Below are 20,890 nucleotides of genomic sequence, written 5' to 3' on the forward strand. Positions count from 1 at the left end.
ATCTTATCGATTAGGGGCACGCGCAATACAACCTTGTTGCCTGATGTGGAATTGGTGCTTTTCTCAGGATTTGACCATATTATTAGCCACTTTATCATGTAATCAATGAGCAATCGGCTGCACATATCGAATGCCCACCAATGGCACCAAGTTCGAATTTAATTATTTGTTTTAAATACCGAAAAGGTTGTTTTAATTCGTCATGCATGCATTACACCAGACGAAGCGCTCTAATTTCAATGCTGAACTTTGTAGTGTTTTAAGGCATTAACTGTGCTGCACTTCGTGTGCATAGAGATGTTCATCATGTTTCATTACTGCAGAATGCCAGTCCATGTGCATTGCCCATTTGTAACAAGCTCATAAGTTAAAGCTAGCTGTTTTTTTTTCACTTTTCACCGTCCACAACGCCAGGACATAGCTCCTCGTTCTTTATATGAATATTTTAAATGTATTTGCTGAGCAGCATCTCCTGTCCATCATTTCGAAATATTTGATTGATTAACTCGTTATAAAGCGGATTGCACCGATTGTTTTTGTTACGTACTACAAAATTTGGGAACAAGGAGAGAGTTAATCATTTTTTGGGATATGGCAACCTAACACGTATGCATTATGCCAGATCGGCATCGTGCAGCACTTCCAGTTACAGATCATCTTTTGTTCGCTAATAGTCGTTTTTATATCTCCTGTCACATCAACAACACTAAATTGATATCCCGTGATGTAGGAATTAATGCAGTAAGTGATATCAATTCAATTTACGTATTTATGTGCACAACAGATATTTCTAGTTTTGCTGCTCGGCAATTGCGATTTTTTCCTGTACGACCCGTTTTTCGCCCAGCAACTCTCCTGTCTTCGCGTGTAACAGAATTTACAAGTTGAAGTTGGAGACAGAGTCTGTTGCCAAGGCGTTGAGATAAAGCACCGATAACAAGATGGCAGAGCTCTGTAACTCGGTATTCATGTATTCAGCAACCGTTTAAGCTCAAAAGCAGAGCTCCTTGAGATTTGAGTCTCAGATCCCAAATACAGCAAATATACTCTCTGAAAGGAAGATAATGATTGATAAACTATTTTAAACACGCTTCAGTATGGTTTTAAGGTTCATCTCCTTTATCATCACTCTTCATTTATTACAAACAGCGCGCTCATTTTTTGTAAAAAACTAAATGATGTAGAATGTCAAAAAATATTAACTGATACATTAAATGATACGTGATCATCGCGATAAACTAGCATTTTAACAATTTTTCCTAAAATAGAAACCATTTACTATTTCCGAGTTGATGGTTTTTAATCAACACGTAGCTATTCGAAAGATGTTAAACAGTACGTATACCATGGTTCTATATCCGATATTTGTTCCTTTGTTATCAAATCGTATTTCCTTCAAAAATTTTAAAATAGCACGCTCCCTGTTACAGCATTCCACACCCAAAATTTAGTATTTTACCACAATTACAATTTTAGACAAAAATTGCAGCTTTTTATTAATCTAGAATTTTATCATATATGTGGTATAGAATCAGAAAAATTTATTATTTTTGACCAGATCGCCACTTTCATACCATTTTTTAATGCCACAATGTATTAATCGTTTTCTACACCACTAACTAGGATAGGTCTCCTTTGATCACTGACAAATAACAATGCAAGGCTCGCTCCTACTCGTTTTTAGTTCATTCATGAGAACGAAAATAATTGTTAATTAATTTACTGCGATGATTTAATTGATGTTTGAGAGATTTTCTTGCAAAGCAGGATGTAATTCGTAGTTAGAATGCAAGAAACGTATTGTGTGCAAAAGTGCCAGCATATGTGCCGGAGTATCATTAAAGGTTAATTTTTCCATAAAAACTGTACATGTTCAACAACACACGGAGTTCAACAAACAAGCACTGCAACCAGGAAATACCTGTACCTGGCCGCCTAGTTGGTCCTTTTTTGATATCAAGCAAAAAGGAGTGCACAATTTTTTAGGTAGATAAAATAAAACTGGAAAAAGGGTGCATACCTTATGAACACGCTTGATACAAAGAACCCGGAGCAGATCGAAAGCCTTCTGGACGAACAAATATTCACCAAAATCGAGTTCCAAGAAAGAATTAATGATACGATATGCCGTGTCCTGTTTTATTTCTTTGCGGGCTTTTTCCTTCTCGTGCTCAGTCTGGTGCCGTACTACTCGCTTCCCTATTACATGGACCAGCGAATTATTAGGCTTATTCTGTATGTGTCGTTCTACGTGTGCTGGTGCATTGCCTCGTTCTTCATTGCCGAGTCGCTTATCAGGCTTGTGCGCTTAAAGGCGTTCAGCATATTCTACCAGAGCAAGTTCATCATCTTTCTTTTCAAAAAACAACATTTCAGGATGCGTGTAATCTTTACGTTCATAATCTTCAGCACGTTGAACTTTTTGTTCCACAGGTTCCTGGGCCTTACATCGATTGAGGAGAAGTACTCGAAGTTTAATCACCTGCTCACGAAAATAACGGTTATGGCCGGATTAACATTCCTTTGTCTGTTCATATCGGGCACAATTGTTGATTACCTCGATTTCTATTCGTATCAAATGAATTACAGGAACAGAGTGAAACACAACAGGGAAGTGTTGAAGCATATACAGAAGATAAATAGGGCGTTGCCCAGGGAAATCACTAACTTGGGGAAATACGCGGCACAGCTCTTCGACACCATCATGCATATGAGCCGCTCGTACAATTTTGATAGTGGTGCAGAGAACAACACCTATAGTGAAGTGGGAAAAGGAGAGGAAGAGGCGAATGCAGAGAATGCAAGCGTGAAGTCGACTAGTCCTAAGGCAGGAAAGCCCGAAAAAGAGGCGGAAGCAGAAGAGGAAAACACCGAATCAGAAGAGAAAGTTAAGAAACCCGGAAACGAAAAGATTGAAAGACGAGAGGCCAAAAAGAAGAAAAACAACAGAAACTACCTGGTAAGAGAAGACTTTGATCGCTTGTTTTCAGAACCAGAGATTTTCTCGCTTTTCGACTTCGATCGGAACAACCTGGTGACACGCCACGAATTTATCAAGCGCTACATCGCGCTTTTTGAAGAACGAGAACGCCTCAAACGGGCCCTTGAACAGAACAGCAACAACATGGTGAAGATCAATATTTTGATCTCGTCCTTGTTCGTTCCATTCATCGTTTTCATACTGCTCGTATTTACCGGTCATCTCCCATCGTTCCAAAACTCTTTCACCATGGCAGGCCTGGTCATATTTCCGTTCACATTCGCGTTCAAGTCCCTGGTAGAAGAAATTTTCACGTCCGTGATATTCGTGTTCTTCATTAAGCCGTTCGATTACGGCGACATCTTTTTTGTCGAAGGCAAGAGATACGAGGTCCTGAACATCGGTATACTCTACACCGACTTTCTTCTTGATGACAAGTTCATTACGCTGAAAAACAGCTTTTTCAATGCATCGCAGATTTTCAACCTGAGAAAGTCGGACTTTATCTCCACAATATACACGTTCAAGTTTGATTACAAATCGTTTAAAGAGAATGAGCGGAAGTTTACCGAGAAGCTGGATGATTACTTCAACGATACACCGTCTAATTCGTACAAATTAGGCAACTACAGTGTTGACAGGAACGTGATTACGATTACATTGGAGGTGAAGAATGTCATACCGTACCAAGAGATTGATACGCTGGAAGAACGAAATGATGAATTTGTGCTCTTTGTAAATAACCTGATCGAGGAGATAAATATTACGCAAATGTAAAATAGTGAGTGGGACAAGGAAATGTGTACGGTGGAAAGGACAATTTTAGTAAACGATCAATAATCACTTTTGAAAAGATACTTAATGTTTCTCGCCATCATTTACACTTTCGTATGCCATAGCGCAAACAGATACCTTCCTGATCTGTTAGAACAGGTTAATCTCACAAGTCTGTGATTGCCAGGTCAACATACGGTTGATTTATTACAGATTTTCACCATATGCGGCCCATAGTGCTACGAGAATCAACAAACCTCTCCAAACCCACATATCGTTCACCCCGGGTAACAGCCCATAGCACCGGATATTTAACATTCCGAGGTTCGGGTGGTAGGCATTCTCGATAGGGAGAAAGCAGAAACCGATCGTATTCTTTGTATCGATTACTCTCAGACAAACTATACAACGATTCACCGCATAGACATTAGCAGTATCTCATACTGCACCATGCTATTCTCTCTTGACCGAAAAGTGTTGCTTTCCTGCGTATTTATCATCAGTAGCGCATTATGTACCTTTCATAAATTTAATGTTGTGCAGTCTTCAGATGGGTTTGGACAAGATCTGCCCAGAACCTGTTTTCACACAATGACCGCCATAAATTGGCAGCAAATAAAGGGTATGGCATTCATACGGCGAAATCACTGCAAATACATCGAACCTTTTGGTACATACAGTTAATCCTTGCGATGTATTTCCGCATCTGCTACGATACATCAGAATGCAAACTGAGAAATACCTTTAAAAAACTAAAGCATGTTTCAGTAAATATGCGGTATAAGACATGCATCAGTTTCATGGTGTGTTAAGATAGGTGATAGTTTAGCAGAGATGCTTTAACAGTATAGAGGATGAAGATGAACACCTTCTGTTACAGGAAACGATTCTGATCTTATTTAAAAATATTAGGTTATATGCAACTTATATCGATTCACTTCCACGAACCAGGGCGTAAAGGATCCCTCTGTAATGATGACACGGTCACAGTAATCAACAAGAACGAGATTTTGATTTATTTTACGTTCAGATCGGGCCAACACGTTGATTCGCTTAGAACTTGTATTAGAAGAAATGTGTTTTAAGCATTGGTAGATCTGAGTCGGTGCGGGCAAAATACTTGAGGTAACAGGAACAATTGCTCACGCTTGGCATAGGTTCAGCCTTTATCGATGGTAACTGCGTTTGAAGCTGTTTGAATCGGTGGAAAACGACGAACGATGCGTATAAATGGGTGCTCTAATTCAAGCGGATTCTCCCATTGATCATCGTTGATGTCAACCACCAACAATGGTGGACTGCATCGACGAATGATTGCTGTGGCATTTTTGTTGAAAAAAGCTACCGCTTCCCTGGTGCTTGCGCGCCATTTTATTGGAAAGTGTCATCGGTTGTAGATTCGTGTAGGCCGCCACTATGACAGCGCGTTAAATAAAAGTAATGGTGCCATCTTCTGTTATTGCTAACATACCGTGAGAACAGTTCTCAACCTCTTCGTTGCAATAATCATTTTTTGTTGTTCACCCACAACTCAACAAAAGTGCCGCGGAAACGACCCCTCAGCTAAAACGGTTCGTTTCAAAATTAATAAATAAAAAAAATAAAAAAATAACCCCTATGTCAATGTTTTTTGAAATGTCGCGAGTGTACCGCGACATTGTTGAGGAGGTGGGCCGAATGTTAGAAAACGAAAGCGATGTTGATCTCAAGAAGATACACGATTTGAAAGTAGCTTGGTTGAACAATCTTACTGAACGCATAGAGAGCCACGGGGACATCGTTCAGGAGCCTGTTGTGGAGAGTGCGAGCTGTTCGGATAGTGAAGACGAAATAAAGGGAAAGAACACACAAAATTTCATGATGTGCCTCTATGACAAGGTGACGAAGAGCAAGTACAAGTGGCGGGTAAATTTTAAGCAGGGGTTTCTGAACATAGGTAATTCGGACTATGCGTTTTCCTTGGGCCAGGGCGATCTGGACTGGTAGTAGTGTAGGGTTGTTATTTATACATTGTAAGACAAAAATAAAGAGATCTTTTACACATTATCATACAGCACTTCGTCTTTTGGTATGCCTACCACGGTTTTGGTGCAGAATGCAACTTTTTGTCCGAGAAAAAAGACGAACAAACTTTAGCTCTTCATGTTCTTGCACCAATGCAAGAATCTTTTTTTTCCAATGTTGGTCTAGTGGTATTTTCTCAACTTTGCTCTTTTATCGCGCTACCAAAAATGATGTGTCGGATCCCAAATCAATTTTGTTAATGACCAAAACATTGAAAACTAATATATTTTTAAATAAATCTCTTTACAGCAAAAAATAAAACCAAGATTGAAGCGTCTCTTTAGCCTCACCTCTATTCTGTAACGTAAAGCCAGTAGTGCTAACTTACCAAGGGATCTCATCCCCAGCAAAGCATTCTTTGTCAAGACTCAAATATACCCAGCACAACCAATTTATTTACCATGTACCCAAAAAAGATACTCGTGCCCGTCCGATCACTTCAAAATAAGGAAAAGCGAGATCAGAAATCCAAACAGTGTTACCAGCTCTACAGCACTTAGCGTACATATAAAGATTATGTAGAAACCTTCTCTCTTCTCAAGCGTCAAATAGCACTTCTTGCATACCTCTCCAAATGCTATTCCGCTAAAATATGCGCTGCTCCCGAACATCACACCGGCACCAAAGTGGCACATGCTTTCGTTGACCGTCATTGTTAAGGAAATTTTGTTGATTATTAACGTGCACAGTATAAGTGCATACACGAATATGGTCGAGCCCATGATCACTGCAATGTACGAATTTGTAATGACCGACTTTTTGTTGGCCAGCGGTATAGCATGTACCGATGACTGTGTGATTGCCGAGCAGGATGCATATGAAGACAGAGCCATCAATACGACAGCACCCAATGATGTTATCAAGTATTTGTGTTCATCGAGGTCGAGTGGCATGGGAAAGAATTTGTGAGGGTGGCGGATATTACGAGAATAAACATTTTTAACCTGCACAGCAGCGAGACACCAAATTAAATATTTTTAATGGAACCGGAAGATGTGTTTTGCAATACAAGCGCGTGTATTCTGAGCTGGTAAATGGTTTTAGGGTCAAATTCTCGGTTTTTGGTCAACTTTTGCGGACTGATTGCAAACATTTCCGGCGTTCACAAGATTTTGGTAGAGTAGCATGTGATGGTCAAGGGTATAGTAACTATGGATTAAGAAATTTGCCATTAAAAGAAATCTGATGAAGGACTCAGCAAAATGACTTTTAACAAAAAAGTGAAGATTTCATGAACAGTTCTCATAAGGATTAATACACGGCCATTTCCCAGCATATCTCTCATACATCAAATTGGCGCATGATTATACGTCATCTATCAAAATTTACCTGTAAATATATTTACTGTTCACTTGCTCGTAGCGAAACAGCGTTTTCAACCGATACCGTTTCCTCAAATATGGGCGAGATAGGTGCATTCGTTGTAACATTTAAAACGAATGAGTTGCCATTATTATCGGTTCATTTCTTGTTCTCTTCCATACGGAAGAAGTAGGATCCTGAAACAGCAGATATGTTCCATCAATCTGGTATGAAACATATATTTGATATAAATTGTTTAAATAAGAACGAAAAGAAACATCTTATGTTGATATTACCACCTGTAAACACTAAAGAACGCGCTAAAATAGATCTTACGGATCTTAAAATCATTTTTTACCGTTGCAGGACTCTCGGTCTATTGAAAAACCCGCGGATCAAAAAGTATTTTACGATACTCAAGAATCACGCAGGATCAGAAAAATTCCTGATGGGACTGATGCACCTATACAAATTTATAGAGTTGAGGAAACATGAGATGAAGAAAATTGAATGCTGCTTATTTTTGAGTTATATTTCAACGCATTATGGAAAAAATATTGAAATGAGAGAATGAGAAGTGGTCACTCGGTTATTTGAGCATTTGTACCAATAACATATTTCTGAACACCTGGCATGATCAAAACGCATCATTGTAAAAACTTTTCTCTCTTTGGTAATGCTCTATAACCTAGAATTCACTTTTTGATGTATAAATCGTGTAACCGATATGGTACGTGTAAAATACCAATCAAACAATTGCAACACATTTTTTAGTTCTACATCACGTGTTGTTAAAATATATTCACCATGATTTTACCGTATTTCTTTGAATACTCCTATTTTTGCCAAACACTTAAAATTGTATAGAAAAGAACTTATTCAGATTTTTTTGAATTGATTGCATCTTTTGCTGCAATACGCGATAGAATTTGAGTTTAGGAAATTTGGTTAAATGTCCAATTTTGGTAATTAAACAATTACATACTCGCTGATTAGTAGTAATCAACGCTGTGTATAAGCGGACTATGACTCGGCTGGCATGTTCTTGCATGTAAATTCAGAACTATTTAGTAAGATATAGCTGTGAGGAGAAGAATCTGCTAGGTGAATCAGTACAGGAATAAATCTTTGATAAACTCGTTACCAATGTGTTCGTTAATTCTGAAAGTACAGTTTTTATAGTTCTAGTGTTGACGAAACGAGTAGTTAATTACGGCCATCATCGTGACCTAACACCATAACATAACTTTTAGCATGACCTTCAAGCAAAATGGGGTTCTTTTTGGTAAATGACAAACAGCTAGCATAGTTGCACTGATAACAAAACAGGCATCGGTTCCAAACTATCTTTATAAATGTACGGCTACCGCCATACCGCTTTAAGATCTTGATCTGTGCTTTCGAACAGCCATTTTCGTTAACCAACGGATCGGTTCGAATACCAAAAATTGCTTATGAAAGCGAATAATCTTCTCTTTAATCAAATTCAATTACCCAAGCTACTGCTTTTGGTCTCTATACCCAAACACATTAGTTGTTGATTCAAACAAGTAAACTGTTGTGCTATAAACCGAACATGAGTTACAATATCAACACAACATGGTAGAACTTCTGTAAGAGGCTGATACAACTGGAGTAAAATGCTCCTGTAGGCCTCCAAGTCACAAATTGTCGAGTTTTTACTGCAATCCATAATTTCTTTCGAACGTTGGCAAATTTCAACCGTCTCTTCCACCAACGCCTCAGTAAATTTGTTCAACTCAGCATCAGATTTGAAAACACCTGAAACATTAATATGATCTTGTTCGTGTTTTATAAGGCCTGCCAAGTCTTTAACCAAGCTATGTAGGTTTATTCTTGATGAATTTATAGTGTTTTCGCTATTGACACATGTTTTGGGTTGTGAACCCGAAACATTTTTAATTAAATATTGTATGTGATTAGCGTAATGCTCATTGATGTGGGAAAACAGCGACTCAAGTTTTTGATTCATCGCGATCAATTCTTCAATACTTTTGAGTATTTTGGTTAGCAGTCTATCTATATGCCCCCATTTATACTTTTCATTATTAGGTGATTGTGCAGTGTTTACTTTAGCGCATAGGTTAAGTGTTTGTATCACTTTTTCTATTTCTTTTAGTAGTTGCGATTGGCTATATCTCCAACTAGTGAATTTCGGTACAAGGTACAGCTTCCCAAAGAAAAAAATGCACTTAGGCTTCCAGGATGTAACCATATCAAATATTTTATTCAGCGTCTGCTGTGTTGGAAGCGGAATCGTTTCACGATATTCGTTGATCAATAGTTGTTGACCCGCCATTATTGGATCAGTATTTGGTGGATTCATTTCTACGTAATTGTTTTCATCGTTCTCACAATATAGACTAAGATCGTTTTTTTTGGCACTTGAAGCCTCTAGACGTGAATTTTCGCGGATGAACGAGCTTGGTTTAACGTCAAAACAGAAAATAGAACGGAAAACATCATTTTCTTGAGGATTTGAGGAGTTAGCATAGAAGGTTTCGGCGGGTGCGCTGGTCTGATTTTCCATGGGTAGTTGTGAAGCCGATCTGCCATTCGCATCCGAAGTGCATGGAATATCAGGTAAAACTCGATTACATCTTGGTGGTTCATACCCAAAATGATTATCAGGAATTGCGCATTTAGTTGGACTTGGTGCAGAATCAATACCATATCCTGGGTTTTGAACGCTTGTGATTGTTTGCGGTGACAAATCTTCTGCGGTCTGAGACGAAGTTTCTTCTGTTAGCGTAGCAGGGTCAGAAGATGTTGAACTCCGAGAATGTACACTAGATTGGCTTGTTTGTGATGAATAAGAGATTTTTCTTCTTCGAATACTATTTGTTCTCTTCTGAAAAAAACATAAAAAAGGTGACGGCTTCTTATTTTCTGTGTTATCCGTAGGTGTGCTCGGCTTTCTCCCATCAGGTTCGTCGCTTTCCGTTGGATTGGCAACATTGGTATCTCTGGATATGCAATAATTTGTTACCGCACTAACTTCCGGGATTTCGTGCTGTCCCATTGACAAAACGCTTGCAAAAAATAAATGCAGAATGTAAAGAATTTTCATATCTATGGTATGTGATTCTCTTATATATTTTTGGTATAGTCAAAAATGGAATGAAATTGAAAAATTAGAACTAAAACTAATGAAGTCATTTCGCTGTTTGCGGAAAGAATCATGTCGATATGGGCGAAACAACACGACCTGAATACATGGGTGATATGCCCTATGAAACGTTGTATTATGTAATTTACTTTATAAGATATCATTCTGTGTATATGGTCATTACCACTAAAAAATTTGCGCAACGTGTTCTCTGAAGATGCGATACATGATATTTTCGATTTTCTGTACTGTTTGAGCGGATGAAATCACGTTTTAGCTGCGAATTGTAAAAAAATTTGCCAGATACAGCTCTTCCACCACTCGAATAAAATGATGGTATTTTATAGTAAATGACGAATTTGGCAACAGATTACCATTCATGTGTTGGAGTATCTTTGTGTCCATTATAGAGACTTCCTTTATATGACTTATTAGTTTTTTTGACATGATATGAAAGAACTATTCAATTTTGCTTTTGTTCCGGATAAAACTGCACATATACGCCACGTATGCTTTCCTAGTACTATTTTATCTGTGAATTGTGAAGTACAGCTGAAGTAATGGATGAGTTTAGTTTACTTTAATAAATTAAATTTAATAGTGTCAGTGTACGTGGACCAGAGAAATTGAATATGTGATGTGTTATATGCTGGTATGGCCGTTCAGCTGAAAAAATGCAATTAGAACAGAATTAAAAATTGTGTTCCATTTAATTAACACCAAGCAACACAAAGGATAGAAAATAAAGGAGTCATATGGAACGGTATTGAGAACTATTATGGTAAACTTATGCGAAGAACGGTCCAGATGTAAGAACTGATAATTTGGAATCATTCATGGATAGCGTGTTATACGCGTCTTAAAGTTATTGCTGAGCATTTTAATATAAAAAGTAAATGAAGCAACGGGTAAACATGATTTTACCTTCATTACAAATATTTTGTGAAGAAGCACCTTTTTAATCGCATGCGCTGAAAAGACACGCCATGCACATCATTTTTGTTTCCGCGATAATCGCATAGCAACGTACATACCACTTCGCTAGAGGTGTTCAGTGACAGGAGCATTACGGTGTACGGTGCATTCTTTCAGCACAAGTGTTTAATTCTAAAGTGGTGTTTTCAAGAAGCTAAAATGTTTTAACTTCCTTCTTGATGTAAAAACTCAGTAAAGTTCAAAAAGCACTACCAGAAGAAGCGGTAGACAGCAAATATAGAAGTTTATAAAATTTACATATGAAGCTTTCAAGTCAAGCTGTCAAATATCTGCTCTTGCAAACTAAGCAAACATAATAAGCAGTGAAAAATGAGATTATAATACATGGTGGAGCTATGTTTTAAAAAAGGAAAAATACGGTTGACTCAGTGCTGTGCTTTTCTCCTTACCTAACAATTAGATGAAAAATGCTTTGTTATTTTTGCAAAAAACTTACGGTTGAGCAATAAGAAAATAAACATAATATTTATGATACTGTATGAGTGATATTTCATCCTTCATGCAACTCTTTGTTCAGATATGCTTGTAAATTACCTTCCAAATCAAACATAAATTATTTCTACATCAAATTATCAGAAAATTTTTTCCTTGTCTGCGTTATTGAGATTTGACATACCTAAAAAATAGTTTTTTTCATTGAAAAAAAGATTAGTTTATCAAAAAATGAACATGAAGAAACGCGAGGGAAGGTAAAACTTTTAAGTTACTCCAATTACTATTTTTGTTTTTTTCTTCGTTTGTAAAATAGTACTATTTTACAAGATTGACCAGTTCGTATAAATAAAATAAATGCTGGCCGACATCATCTCAAACTTTTTATGTTTATGGTAATCCTTGTAATTTACCAGATTTTTTGATCGGAGTACTTCGTGTGTTGCAAGTTACGCGTGGACATGAAGTTCTACATTTTGAAATAAGTTAACTAAACTGCTTTTACTGCATTTTTTGAACTACACCATGTATTAAGCATCAAAAAAATGTTCAAAACAACGGCAAAACCGTTTATATTCATATGATGAAAATGTTTAATGATATCTATTGTCAACTTATAACGTTCATCAAACGGCATTTTCAGGTTTACTCGTTTCAAAAAAAATAAAAAATTTGATTGCGTATAAAAATCGTGTTTTTTAAATGTAGGAATAAATCGCTCATTCGATCGAATACCAGGTATAAACGCTGAACAATAGGCACTTTTTACTCGCATGGCACTTATATTACGTATAAACATGATCATTGTAAATACCGATCGCGCATTGCTTTTTTTATATCAAGTATGTTATCTGCTGTCTGGATTGGCCATTTCTTTGCTTGCAGCATATAAAACACAGAATATTTGTTCGAATTAAGTTACTTTATGATGTGATAATCACGAAAGTTGCTTGAAAAAATGTATAAATGAACTAAACATAGCTGATATAAAATATGAACCGGGCTGTGTTTACGGTATCTCTAACTCAATTAATCATATAGTACCTTCACTAGACTAAAAAATTCAGTATTGGTCGTATATAGTAATGATCAAATCAGGTAGTTTCTGATACAAATGTCGGCTTTGCCAATTGAAATATTTTTGCAGGAGAGGTCTCGTATTGATTACTTTATCTCAGTTATTTGGCGAATCAAAAATACATATCATGTTCATTTTTTAGTTAATGTTCAACCATGAAATATTATGGTGAATATAGAAGCAGGCCATTTATCAGCTGCTTCACTACTCGATAAGTGTTTTAACACGTTTTGTGCTTTAAAAAATTAGATATGCGTAGAAAATCGTGGTTTTCCCAAAAGTCGTTTATCTTCTTCTCATTTAGCGAAAAAATTTAGAAATATGGTCCGTTGGAACCGACTAAGACCATAAGTCTTTCGTTCATAGAGAAATTCAGTGCACTAACCTGTATAACAACCCAACACGCACCCAAGGTATGCTTCAACCACAGCTGTAATCTGCGCGACACTCCCTTCCGAGAGCAAAAAAGGTAAACTGTTCGTAATAGTTCTCTTCGTAATTTATATATCGTGAAACACGAGAACATTCATGAGCAATGGATGTTTGTGCTAGCCTTTTTTTTTATTTTACCTGGGAATTTATAAATTTTTATCAAAAACATATTTGACCGCATGTACTGCACACACTACCCAATGTCATGACCTTTTGTTAATAAAGTATTATAAAAACATAGTTAAGAAAGCGTGAACGTTCACGACAGGGAAGTGTGATCAAGTTCGCCCAACTTCAAGCCGCATCTGTGTCTGATACGATCAAAAGTTATGAACAGATCCCAAGTAGAACACGAAAAAATAGCTGATGAGCCAGACATTTAACTAGTTTCAACAAAGATTTTATCGACAAGTATCTTGGAGGTATTAGCTAGCCTTGGCTGAATCACTGCAGGATGGCTAAATGTTTGTTTGGCTGAATAAATGAAGATGATGCAGTCGGTATCAATTTTGAAAAAGCCTTTGGCAGTTCATTGGAAGGGTTCTCCAGGTCTTCATGATGTGGCCGCATAACCGATACCTATTTGAAGATGCAAAGCAAAGGCTACACGTAAAATCGTAATATCAGGTGTGCAACCATCTCAAAATCCCAAATCTATTAATTTATTGTTTTAATTTTCCTAAGACGTTGTGTAGAAAAATAAAAGATTGTGCTAGCAAAGTACCACAATTTGTATTTTCGTTTAAATCATTTTTATTAGGTTTAGATAACGCTTCTAAAAACTATTTCGTCCATTATTTTGCTAAAAAGTCCGTTTAACGCATCATTGTGCGAATATATACTCGAATACAAATCCATTAAATTCCTGAAGCTTTCACTAAATTCGGGTATTCGACGCGATAATATATTTAATGTACAGATTTTTGCATATTGCAACCTATTTGTACTCGCAATCTGGTATAATTTACTAAAATAAATGTTCATTTGCAAGATATGCATTGTCAAAATCCCTTTTCTTGGTTCACTCTCATACCACGTTTGGTAGTCATTGTAAATTTCTCTAATTATCTTTTCTAACATGTCACACTGGTCGAATTTAACTTTGGATACCGAATCTTTATATATGTTTAGCCTCAACTCTTCTGTAATCTGCGCCAAGGTGATCTCAATACTCTCATAGATACGAAACGAGTCGCTGTACAAACCATCAAGCTCGTGATTTTTTTCCACTAGCAAGTCTAGATGTGCAGAAACCTCTTCTATGGCTCCGACTAGCTCGTTGATAAGATGGTGTTGAAAGGAATTCTTGCTTGTCACAGCTTTATTTTCGGAAACTGATACTAACTTTCTGATCTTTTCTAAGGAGCCTAAGAATTTATACTTGTTAAATCTGTGCTCCCGACCCATGAGAAAATATAAAGGATAATGTTGGTTATCAAATATACTAAAGTACGGTTTGCAACTCTTTAAAAGCTCTATAAGCTGCTGTATCTTGACTTGAATAATTTTTAAATTCGTAAGGTCCTGCTTCTCACACAATTTTGGCTGTATAACCAGTATATTCCTATCAGACCGTTTTGTACTGTTTTTAAGCATATTTGCAACATAAGATTGTATTATTTCTTGATCGGTTTTTCCTAAGTCTTCGTTTGTTTTTTGTTGTTGCGCAACGTGTGTTGTACTAAAATGTTTTGAATAACAACTTTTTTGTGGTACATCATTATTGAGATACTTCCCAACATCAATGGTATCTTCGATTTGAAATTCATCATCGCTCTCAGGCGAAGAGCAAAATGAGTGCTCATAAACATTTTTTCTTCCAAGCACATATTCTTCATGGCCTGAAGCAGCATGTTGTGGAAAATATAATTTTCTTCTTAGTGAACGCTCATCCATACTGTGAGGGCGGGCTTTGCACTCGCTCTCAACCGGCTGAACAATAAATTGTTCTATTATAAATTCTGATGTACAATCCTCGAACAGATCGTCGTGACTTTTGGCTTGTCTTCCTTTAAATAGCTGCTTAAATGCCTGTAAACTTTTTAATCTTTTGTCTCCGTTTGGTAATGGGCGCGCAGACACACTATGATTCAGCATTTTTGGCAATATTGCAACGGGATTTTTCACCAATGTTGCTTTGTTCAGCGACTTACGTTCTAAAATTGTTTCACACCGATCGTAAGACGGCAAAACAGTGGTTGATAACAATTCAGGTGATGAATCATTTGGGAGGGATAGCGGCCGTTCATTTTTCCGCGCATTATGTGTTCTATGGCGGTGCTGACACGCTTCCTTTGCAATATCTGTCGATGAGTAAGACACTTTGACATCCCTGTATTTCATCGATTGTTTTTTGCTAATTGGCCCGTATGCCGCTGAAATACATAACAAGAAAGCAAGCATCATGGCATGTTAGCGCACGTTCCTTTTATACTTTGCCACGTATCGCATTATCCATTTTGAACACGGCGATAAATCGGGAAATAATCGATTAATTTATTAGATAGCATTAGCCGGTATTAGCGAAAAGAAAATGTTTGATAGTGCCATTCCAGCGTATTTTTGCGGTCCAGTCCCATTTACTGGTTGTTATCAGTCAATATGAATGAAAATAAAACTTTGATTATAATTGGCTAGTTTTATGGAAATAAATTATTTAGCTCTCCCAAAATAACAATTTTTCGCTGCTTATAAATTGAGACAAAATGGATGAAACACTGCTATTAACTCGTTTACATGTAATTTGATCAGCTATATTTACAAGCAGTGCATATAAAGACACTTTTTCGTTAACAATTATTCTCGCCTTTTACTAAAAAAGTATAGCAAGCGAAGAGGACTGAAAGAAGTCTAATAATTCTTTAAAGGGATATAAAATATATTGGATAGATAAGCGATATTAGTGCTATTTCTAAAACTTGGACAGCACTTTATGTAAAAACTATGGGAGCGTTGGTTGTATGCTCAGGTAGTAATCATTTCATGACTGTGGTGAACTCAAATCTGTTTTCAAATATGAACAACTAGTTCAAATAAATGTACCGCATTTTATGAACACTTTTATTTAATATTAGACCAATTAATTGAGCTATAAATTAAATACCAAATGTAGTAAAATGGAAGCAATTCAATCCGAGAGCACGCCAAAGAAACTAAAATGTTTTTTATCTCCAGAAATTGGATGAAAAGTGTACTAAAGCAGGTATATTAATGTTACTGAGCAAATTTTGTTCACCAAAATGATAATACGCTTCACTGCGGCTGTATAAAATATTTTGCTTGTTATATACGTGTTGTTTAGCACCAAAACTAGATAAAATGTCTAGAAAACAACATATTTTCAGCTTACTAAACATATTGGAGTATGTTAAGATAGATAGAGTGCACCAAAAATTATTAATCAAACCGCTTGTCCATATATTGCTTATTTGTCAGATCTAAAGATCTTTTTTACAGATTTTATGGTTCATCGTGGAATGGTAAAGCATGTTATGCAGATGTCTAAGTATGCAATTCTATGATATGTTGTTGTTCTATGTGCTCTTCATATGCATTTATGTTGGATCAGCTTCTTTTAGACGCATCCCTCACCGTGGTTCACCGTTTTTAAAATTCAGTTATATACTTTGGAAATAATCTCTGTTAAAATAGCAAATATCCATCAATAAATTACACACAGCCGTTGACCCGGTTGCTTTTATTTTTCAGATCTACCGGTTTATTCCGCAATCTGTAGTTTATCCTCACCATGTCATGGTTAACAGCCGTTTCGTCAGGCTAACATTCGTCCACTCGCCGTATACTTCACATGTTGCCAACACAACACGAAGAATTTTACGATATTTAATTTACTTTTGTTCTGATTCCATTCACTTATACCATATCCGATTATATTAAAGAAATATCGACTTAACAGTAGTTCGCAGGTTTCTGTCGTGAACAACAGCTTATATTCTTTACTCTTGTTCATTTAAATCCCTTACTATACAAATGGTGTGATAACAGTTCTACACAATCGCACAAGTCCGTTTACTCACGTATGAAATAAAGTACCAGTGCTGTGATATCTGGTCATAACAGAATAAATGCATCGATAGTTATGTTTGTTTGTATTTTTAAAAAGAATGAGCAATTTCGGCCACAGAGATTCAGAAATCAGTGCGCAACCATTTATCGTACACTCAAAGATCGTAGATAGTAAATTGTCAAAAATCTCAAAATAAAATCTAACCCGTCAACTACAAGTCATCTGTCCTTCAGTAAATTATTTATAACGCAAGGGAAAATGCGCTATGCTTGTATTCTTAGCCTACATATTTGCCTCAAGTAAACCAAGAGAATTGCTGACACAGAATAACAGCGAGAAAAAGATTCAAAAAACTTCCTCTTCACGAAATACTTTACTGAAAGCAGAATATCTACGAAACTTTAATTACGTGCACAAGCGTGAAGTGCAGCAGAGAAACGTTTCCAAGCATACTGGCAGTAGTAGAGCAAATCAACAACACACGTTATTAAACCAAAAAAGACATGTCAGGAACACAAAAAATGATCAACCATTACCTGTTAACCATCCGCTGCTGCTCAGCATTCACAATTAGTGAACGGCGACTCGTCAAAGTTCCCCGTAGATGAGTTGATTCCGAGCATTGATTGCGAGATTGATGAGCGTTATGTGGAAATTTTGCGCGAGGATGGTCAATTAAGCAGCGAATTATTTGATAAATACAATGTTTGATTCGTGTTAAAGATTATCATCATGCCCTGTGTGGCTTGTCATATTTGCAGCATTGCAATCTTTTTTTTGTGCAAGGACTACCGTTTTGACTCCTCATTTACAAAACAGCTCCGTATTTTTGTGTAGAAAAGCGCATTCTCAGCGTAATCTTCTTCGTTGGTGAACAAATTTATTCAAATTTGGTATGCTGCAAGAAACAGCCCTGTCAATGGACGACAAAAAATTTAGGGAGCTTTTACTGCAACGAGAACAGTTAGATTACGAGCTGAGCATTGTGGGTAAATACGACGGACCAAGCGTGTATACAAAGAGTGGAGATGTATTTATTCCCGTGTCAAGGAATGACGCAATCGATCATCTAGAAAGAAAGAGAAAAAACATCGTAAAAAGAATTAACAAATCAACTGAGGGAAGGATTTGAACCCCTTAAAATGGACGAGGCTGTGAAGCTGAACTTGGAAATATTTGATAAAGTCGAAGAAATTGGCGAATTGCGAAGGACGTACAACGAATTAAAAGATAAATACAGCGATATAAAACGTAAATATAGAGAAAAACATTTGATAGAAAAGTATTTGAGGGATAACACATCGAAGGAATAAATGATGTTGGTTTTACACGATTTTATTTAATTGCATTTTTGAGATGGTTTATTTCCTGTGTCGTACTCTATTTCTGATGTGCATAGATGTGTTGATGTTCAAAATACACACATCAAGTGCTTTGTTAGCACATCCTGGACAATAATTTTTTGGTTTGGATGCAGCAAAAGATAAGTAAACGAGTTCACGTGAAAAAACGCAACAAAAATGTCGCTCTACATGGTATAGTACACTTTAAAAATCAGTAAAAACGACCCTTGCATCGTTTGAAGAAAGTTACAATCCGAGAGCAGCCTAAAGTATTTTCTATGTTTGAGTGGATAAAACAATTTCGCTACCTAAGAAGGATACTTTATTGAGGCAGCGATTCCAACAGGTTTTATCACTCCACCTAGCTCTGATGCCAGTATTTTAATAATTACCAGAGGGTGTTGACCACTCACACCGATCGATTACATACTAAAATTCGAACACTTCTTCCTCTTCTATTTTCTCTTCGACGTTTTCCTTATCATAATGCAGCATCTCCTTGACAGGAAATGGTGGCAAACCACCTCGCTGGTTGAAATGCACATTTTGTGATAATCCGATGTACGCTGCATAATGTATCAGCTCATTCTCATCAATATCGATGCTTCTGTGCTCTTGATCAAGGTCTGCCTGCAGTATTGTTTCGTAAACACTTTTATGGTACTGAAATATTTTGTTCCTCAAATCTTCAGGGCGCACACTGTTGTAAATGAGCGAGAGATTGGTTTCGAGCTTGACGAGCGATTCTAATGGTACCTTATCATCCAAGTACAACTGCAATTGGCTGAGAAACCTGCTGCTTTCTCTCACAAAAATTTTTTTCATGAACTGGGGTACAAGAGTGGCCGGTATTGGTTTCAAGCGAGCATCCAAAATTATGATCGCTTGTAAACAAAGGGTCTTTCCATTTTTCTGCCACCAGAGAACCTTTCACATGGATAAATAATAAATTTACTTGTTCTTGAGTTACGACCTTCGCACGGATAGCACGAGTTGGTTATGAACATTGCGAAAAAGTGTCATATACAAGGATTGAGCCCGTATAGAAATAAATATGTGCTCCTATACCTAGAAAACGTGCAATATCGCAGAATATTGGTATAACTCAATCTAAATGAGCCAGAACACGCATTTTTGATACCAAACTTGCCATCTGTCAAAAGATACACCATGTTCCACGTTTTGAATGTTGGCAAGCCATACATATCATTAAAATCATAATATACCAACTAAAGATAAAAATTTCGCTTGAAATGTGCGCCTGCTACATCAATAGTCCCATAGAGCGGATACACATCTGCTTTGATATCAAGTAACACGGGGTACACGTTAAAAGGCGCCATGCACACAAAAGGGTGTACCTGTTGGTATTATGAAGATAGGTGTTGATTTATCTATCAAAATGCTTCCTTCCTCTGCTGATAGGCCTTCTCCTAGTGTGAGCCCTTGTTATGATCTTTCAAATTTTTGATATCGTATTGACAGGAAAAACTTTAAAACGCGGTTCGATTCAAGTTTCGATAGAGAGGCGCATTCCGATGAACGTATCCAAGTGTTGAGAAAGAAAATATTAAACTATTTTTGATTAATGACTTGGTGTTAATGTGTGATAAAGAACGTGCAAATGAAAAAGGTAAAATATGAACGTACGTGCCGAGCTACAACTCTGCACAGTTTCGTTGCTCAGGTGCCTCTAAAAAGCAGGAAAATAGTTTGTATTGCTTTGATGCTCTTTATCGAGAGTGAGGTCGGCAGTCGTTTTGACTCTGTTATGATTTATGAGATGGCCTCGATGCAGGTTTCCACCGTCGAACATTCTTAGACACATGTTTGCCGGTAATGAAGTGTCTACGAAATTTTATCATAATCACGGTGATAGACACATGATCAAATAAATACCTTTTTGGGTTAAAACACGGTGAAAATGTTTTATCAGGCACGTTCATGACCGAGATAATACTTTTCACGCTTTGTGTGCTCTACGACTGCTTTTTTTCATCAATAAAATTCCAAATTTAAGCGCTTTGAACTGGTGAAAAATGCCTGAGTGCTTACCAGACAAGAAAATAAGTGGTACACCGAGCTTGGTACGTGCACTTTTCCCTTATATTTGCGTGAGAGGAACATTTTTGGCTAGATCACTCCTTTAATGTGGATAGACATAAAAGTAGTAAATTGATCAATTATTAGCCATTTCTCGTTCAATTCATAACGATTCTTCATAAATAAGTATTTATGTACCATTGTCCTCGTGTGCTTCTTGTGCATGATAGAGATGTACATATTGATCCATGAAAACAATCAAAAAGATCCCGATAGTACTGAAATTGAG

General features: G+C 36.9%; 10 protein-coding genes across 10 annotated transcripts; 5 read left to right on the forward strand and 5 right to left on the reverse strand.

The window, feature by feature from the left end:
- Nucleotides 1-2,023: 2,023 nt before the first annotated feature.
- Nucleotides 2,024-3,824, forward strand: VCUG_00738 (uncharacterized protein; the record flags this gene model as incomplete). The annotated part of the gene is made up of 1 exon (XM_008075570.1): nt 2,024-3,824. One exon carries the CDS (start codon nt 2,024-2,026, stop codon nt 3,755-3,757), a length of 1,734 nt encoding a protein of 577 aa, XP_008073761.1. The 3' UTR covers nt 3,758-3,824.
- A 1,553-nt stretch (nt 3,825-5,377) lies between these two features.
- VCUG_00739 (uncharacterized protein) lies at nt 5,378-5,815 on the forward strand (the record flags this gene model as incomplete). Its single annotated transcript, XM_008075571.1, has 1 exon — nt 5,378-5,815. The coding sequence occupies one exon, from the start codon at nt 5,378-5,380 to the stop codon at nt 5,738-5,740; it is 363 nt and encodes a 120-aa protein (XP_008073762.1). The 3' UTR covers nt 5,741-5,815.
- A 380-nt stretch (nt 5,816-6,195) lies between these two features.
- On the reverse strand, nt 6,196-6,720 carry VCUG_00740 (uncharacterized protein). The gene has a single exon (XM_008075572.1). It carries the CDS (start codon nt 6,709-6,711, stop codon nt 6,253-6,255), a length of 459 nt encoding a protein of 152 aa, XP_008073763.1. The 5' UTR covers nt 6,712-6,720; the 3' UTR covers nt 6,196-6,252.
- A 611-nt stretch (nt 6,721-7,331) lies between these two features.
- VCUG_00741 (uncharacterized protein) lies at nt 7,332-7,694 on the forward strand (the record flags this gene model as incomplete). The annotated part of the gene is made up of 1 exon (XM_008075573.1): nt 7,332-7,694. The coding sequence occupies one exon, from the start codon at nt 7,332-7,334 to the stop codon at nt 7,692-7,694; it is 363 nt and encodes a 120-aa protein (XP_008073764.1).
- Nucleotides 7,695-8,606: 912 nt separating this feature from the next.
- Nucleotides 8,607-10,211, reverse strand: VCUG_00742 (uncharacterized protein; the record flags this gene model as incomplete). The annotated part of the gene is made up of 1 exon (XM_008075574.1): nt 8,607-10,211. The coding sequence occupies one exon, from the start codon at nt 10,209-10,211 to the stop codon at nt 8,607-8,609; it is 1,605 nt and encodes a 534-aa protein (XP_008073765.1).
- Nucleotides 10,212-12,168: 1,957 nt separating this feature from the next.
- On the reverse strand, nt 12,169-12,483 carry VCUG_00743 (uncharacterized protein; the record flags this gene model as incomplete). Its single annotated transcript, XM_008075575.1, has 1 exon — nt 12,169-12,483. One exon carries the CDS (start codon nt 12,481-12,483, stop codon nt 12,169-12,171), a length of 315 nt encoding a protein of 104 aa, XP_008073766.1.
- A 1,467-nt stretch (nt 12,484-13,950) lies between these two features.
- Nucleotides 13,951-15,594, reverse strand: VCUG_00744 (uncharacterized protein; the record flags this gene model as incomplete). The annotated part of the gene is made up of 1 exon (XM_008075576.1): nt 13,951-15,594. The coding sequence occupies one exon, from the start codon at nt 15,592-15,594 to the stop codon at nt 13,951-13,953; it is 1,644 nt and encodes a 547-aa protein (XP_008073767.1).
- A 1,861-nt stretch (nt 15,595-17,455) lies between these two features.
- On the forward strand, nt 17,456-17,915 carry VCUG_00745 (uncharacterized protein). Its single transcript, XM_008075577.1, has one exon. The coding sequence runs from the start codon at nt 17,481-17,483 to the stop codon at nt 17,787-17,789; it is 309 nt and encodes a 102-aa protein (XP_008073768.1). The 5' UTR covers nt 17,456-17,480; the 3' UTR covers nt 17,790-17,915.
- Nucleotides 17,916-17,926: 11 nt separating this feature from the next.
- VCUG_00746 (uncharacterized protein) lies at nt 17,927-18,548 on the forward strand. Its single transcript, XM_008075537.1, has one exon. It carries the CDS (start codon nt 18,111-18,113, stop codon nt 18,345-18,347), a length of 237 nt encoding a protein of 78 aa, XP_008073728.1. The 5' UTR covers nt 17,927-18,110; the 3' UTR covers nt 18,348-18,548.
- Nucleotides 18,533-20,085, reverse strand: VCUG_00747 (uncharacterized protein). Its single transcript, XM_008075578.1, has one exon. The coding sequence runs from the start codon at nt 19,381-19,383 to the stop codon at nt 18,988-18,990; it is 396 nt and encodes a 131-aa protein (XP_008073769.1). The 5' UTR covers nt 19,384-20,085; the 3' UTR covers nt 18,533-18,987.
- Between the last annotated feature and the right edge of the window lie 805 nt (nt 20,086-20,890).

The sequence above is a fragment of the Vavraia culicis genome (assembly GCF_000192795.1).
Source record: "Vavraia culicis subsp. floridensis unplaced genomic scaffold supercont1.9, whole genome shotgun sequence".
Lineage (NCBI taxonomy): Eukaryota > Fungi > Microsporidia > Pleistophoridae > Vavraia > Vavraia culicis.

What these genes read in the sequence shown, in the direction of transcription:
- VCUG_00740 (XM_008075572.1), bottom strand. Translation starts at nt 6,711, where the DNA reads ATGCCACTCGACCTCGATGAACACAAATACTTGATAACATCATTGGGT.
- VCUG_00745 (XM_008075577.1), top strand. Translation starts at nt 17,481, where the DNA reads ATGCTTGTATTCTTAGCCTACATATTTGCCTCAAGTAAACCAAGAGAA.
- VCUG_00746 (XM_008075537.1), top strand. Translation starts at nt 18,111, where the DNA reads ATGCTGCAAGAAACAGCCCTGTCAATGGACGACAAAAAATTTAGGGAG.
- VCUG_00747 (XM_008075578.1), bottom strand. Translation starts at nt 19,383, where the DNA reads ATGAAAAAAATTTTTGTGAGAGAAAGCAGCAGGTTTCTCAGCCAATTG.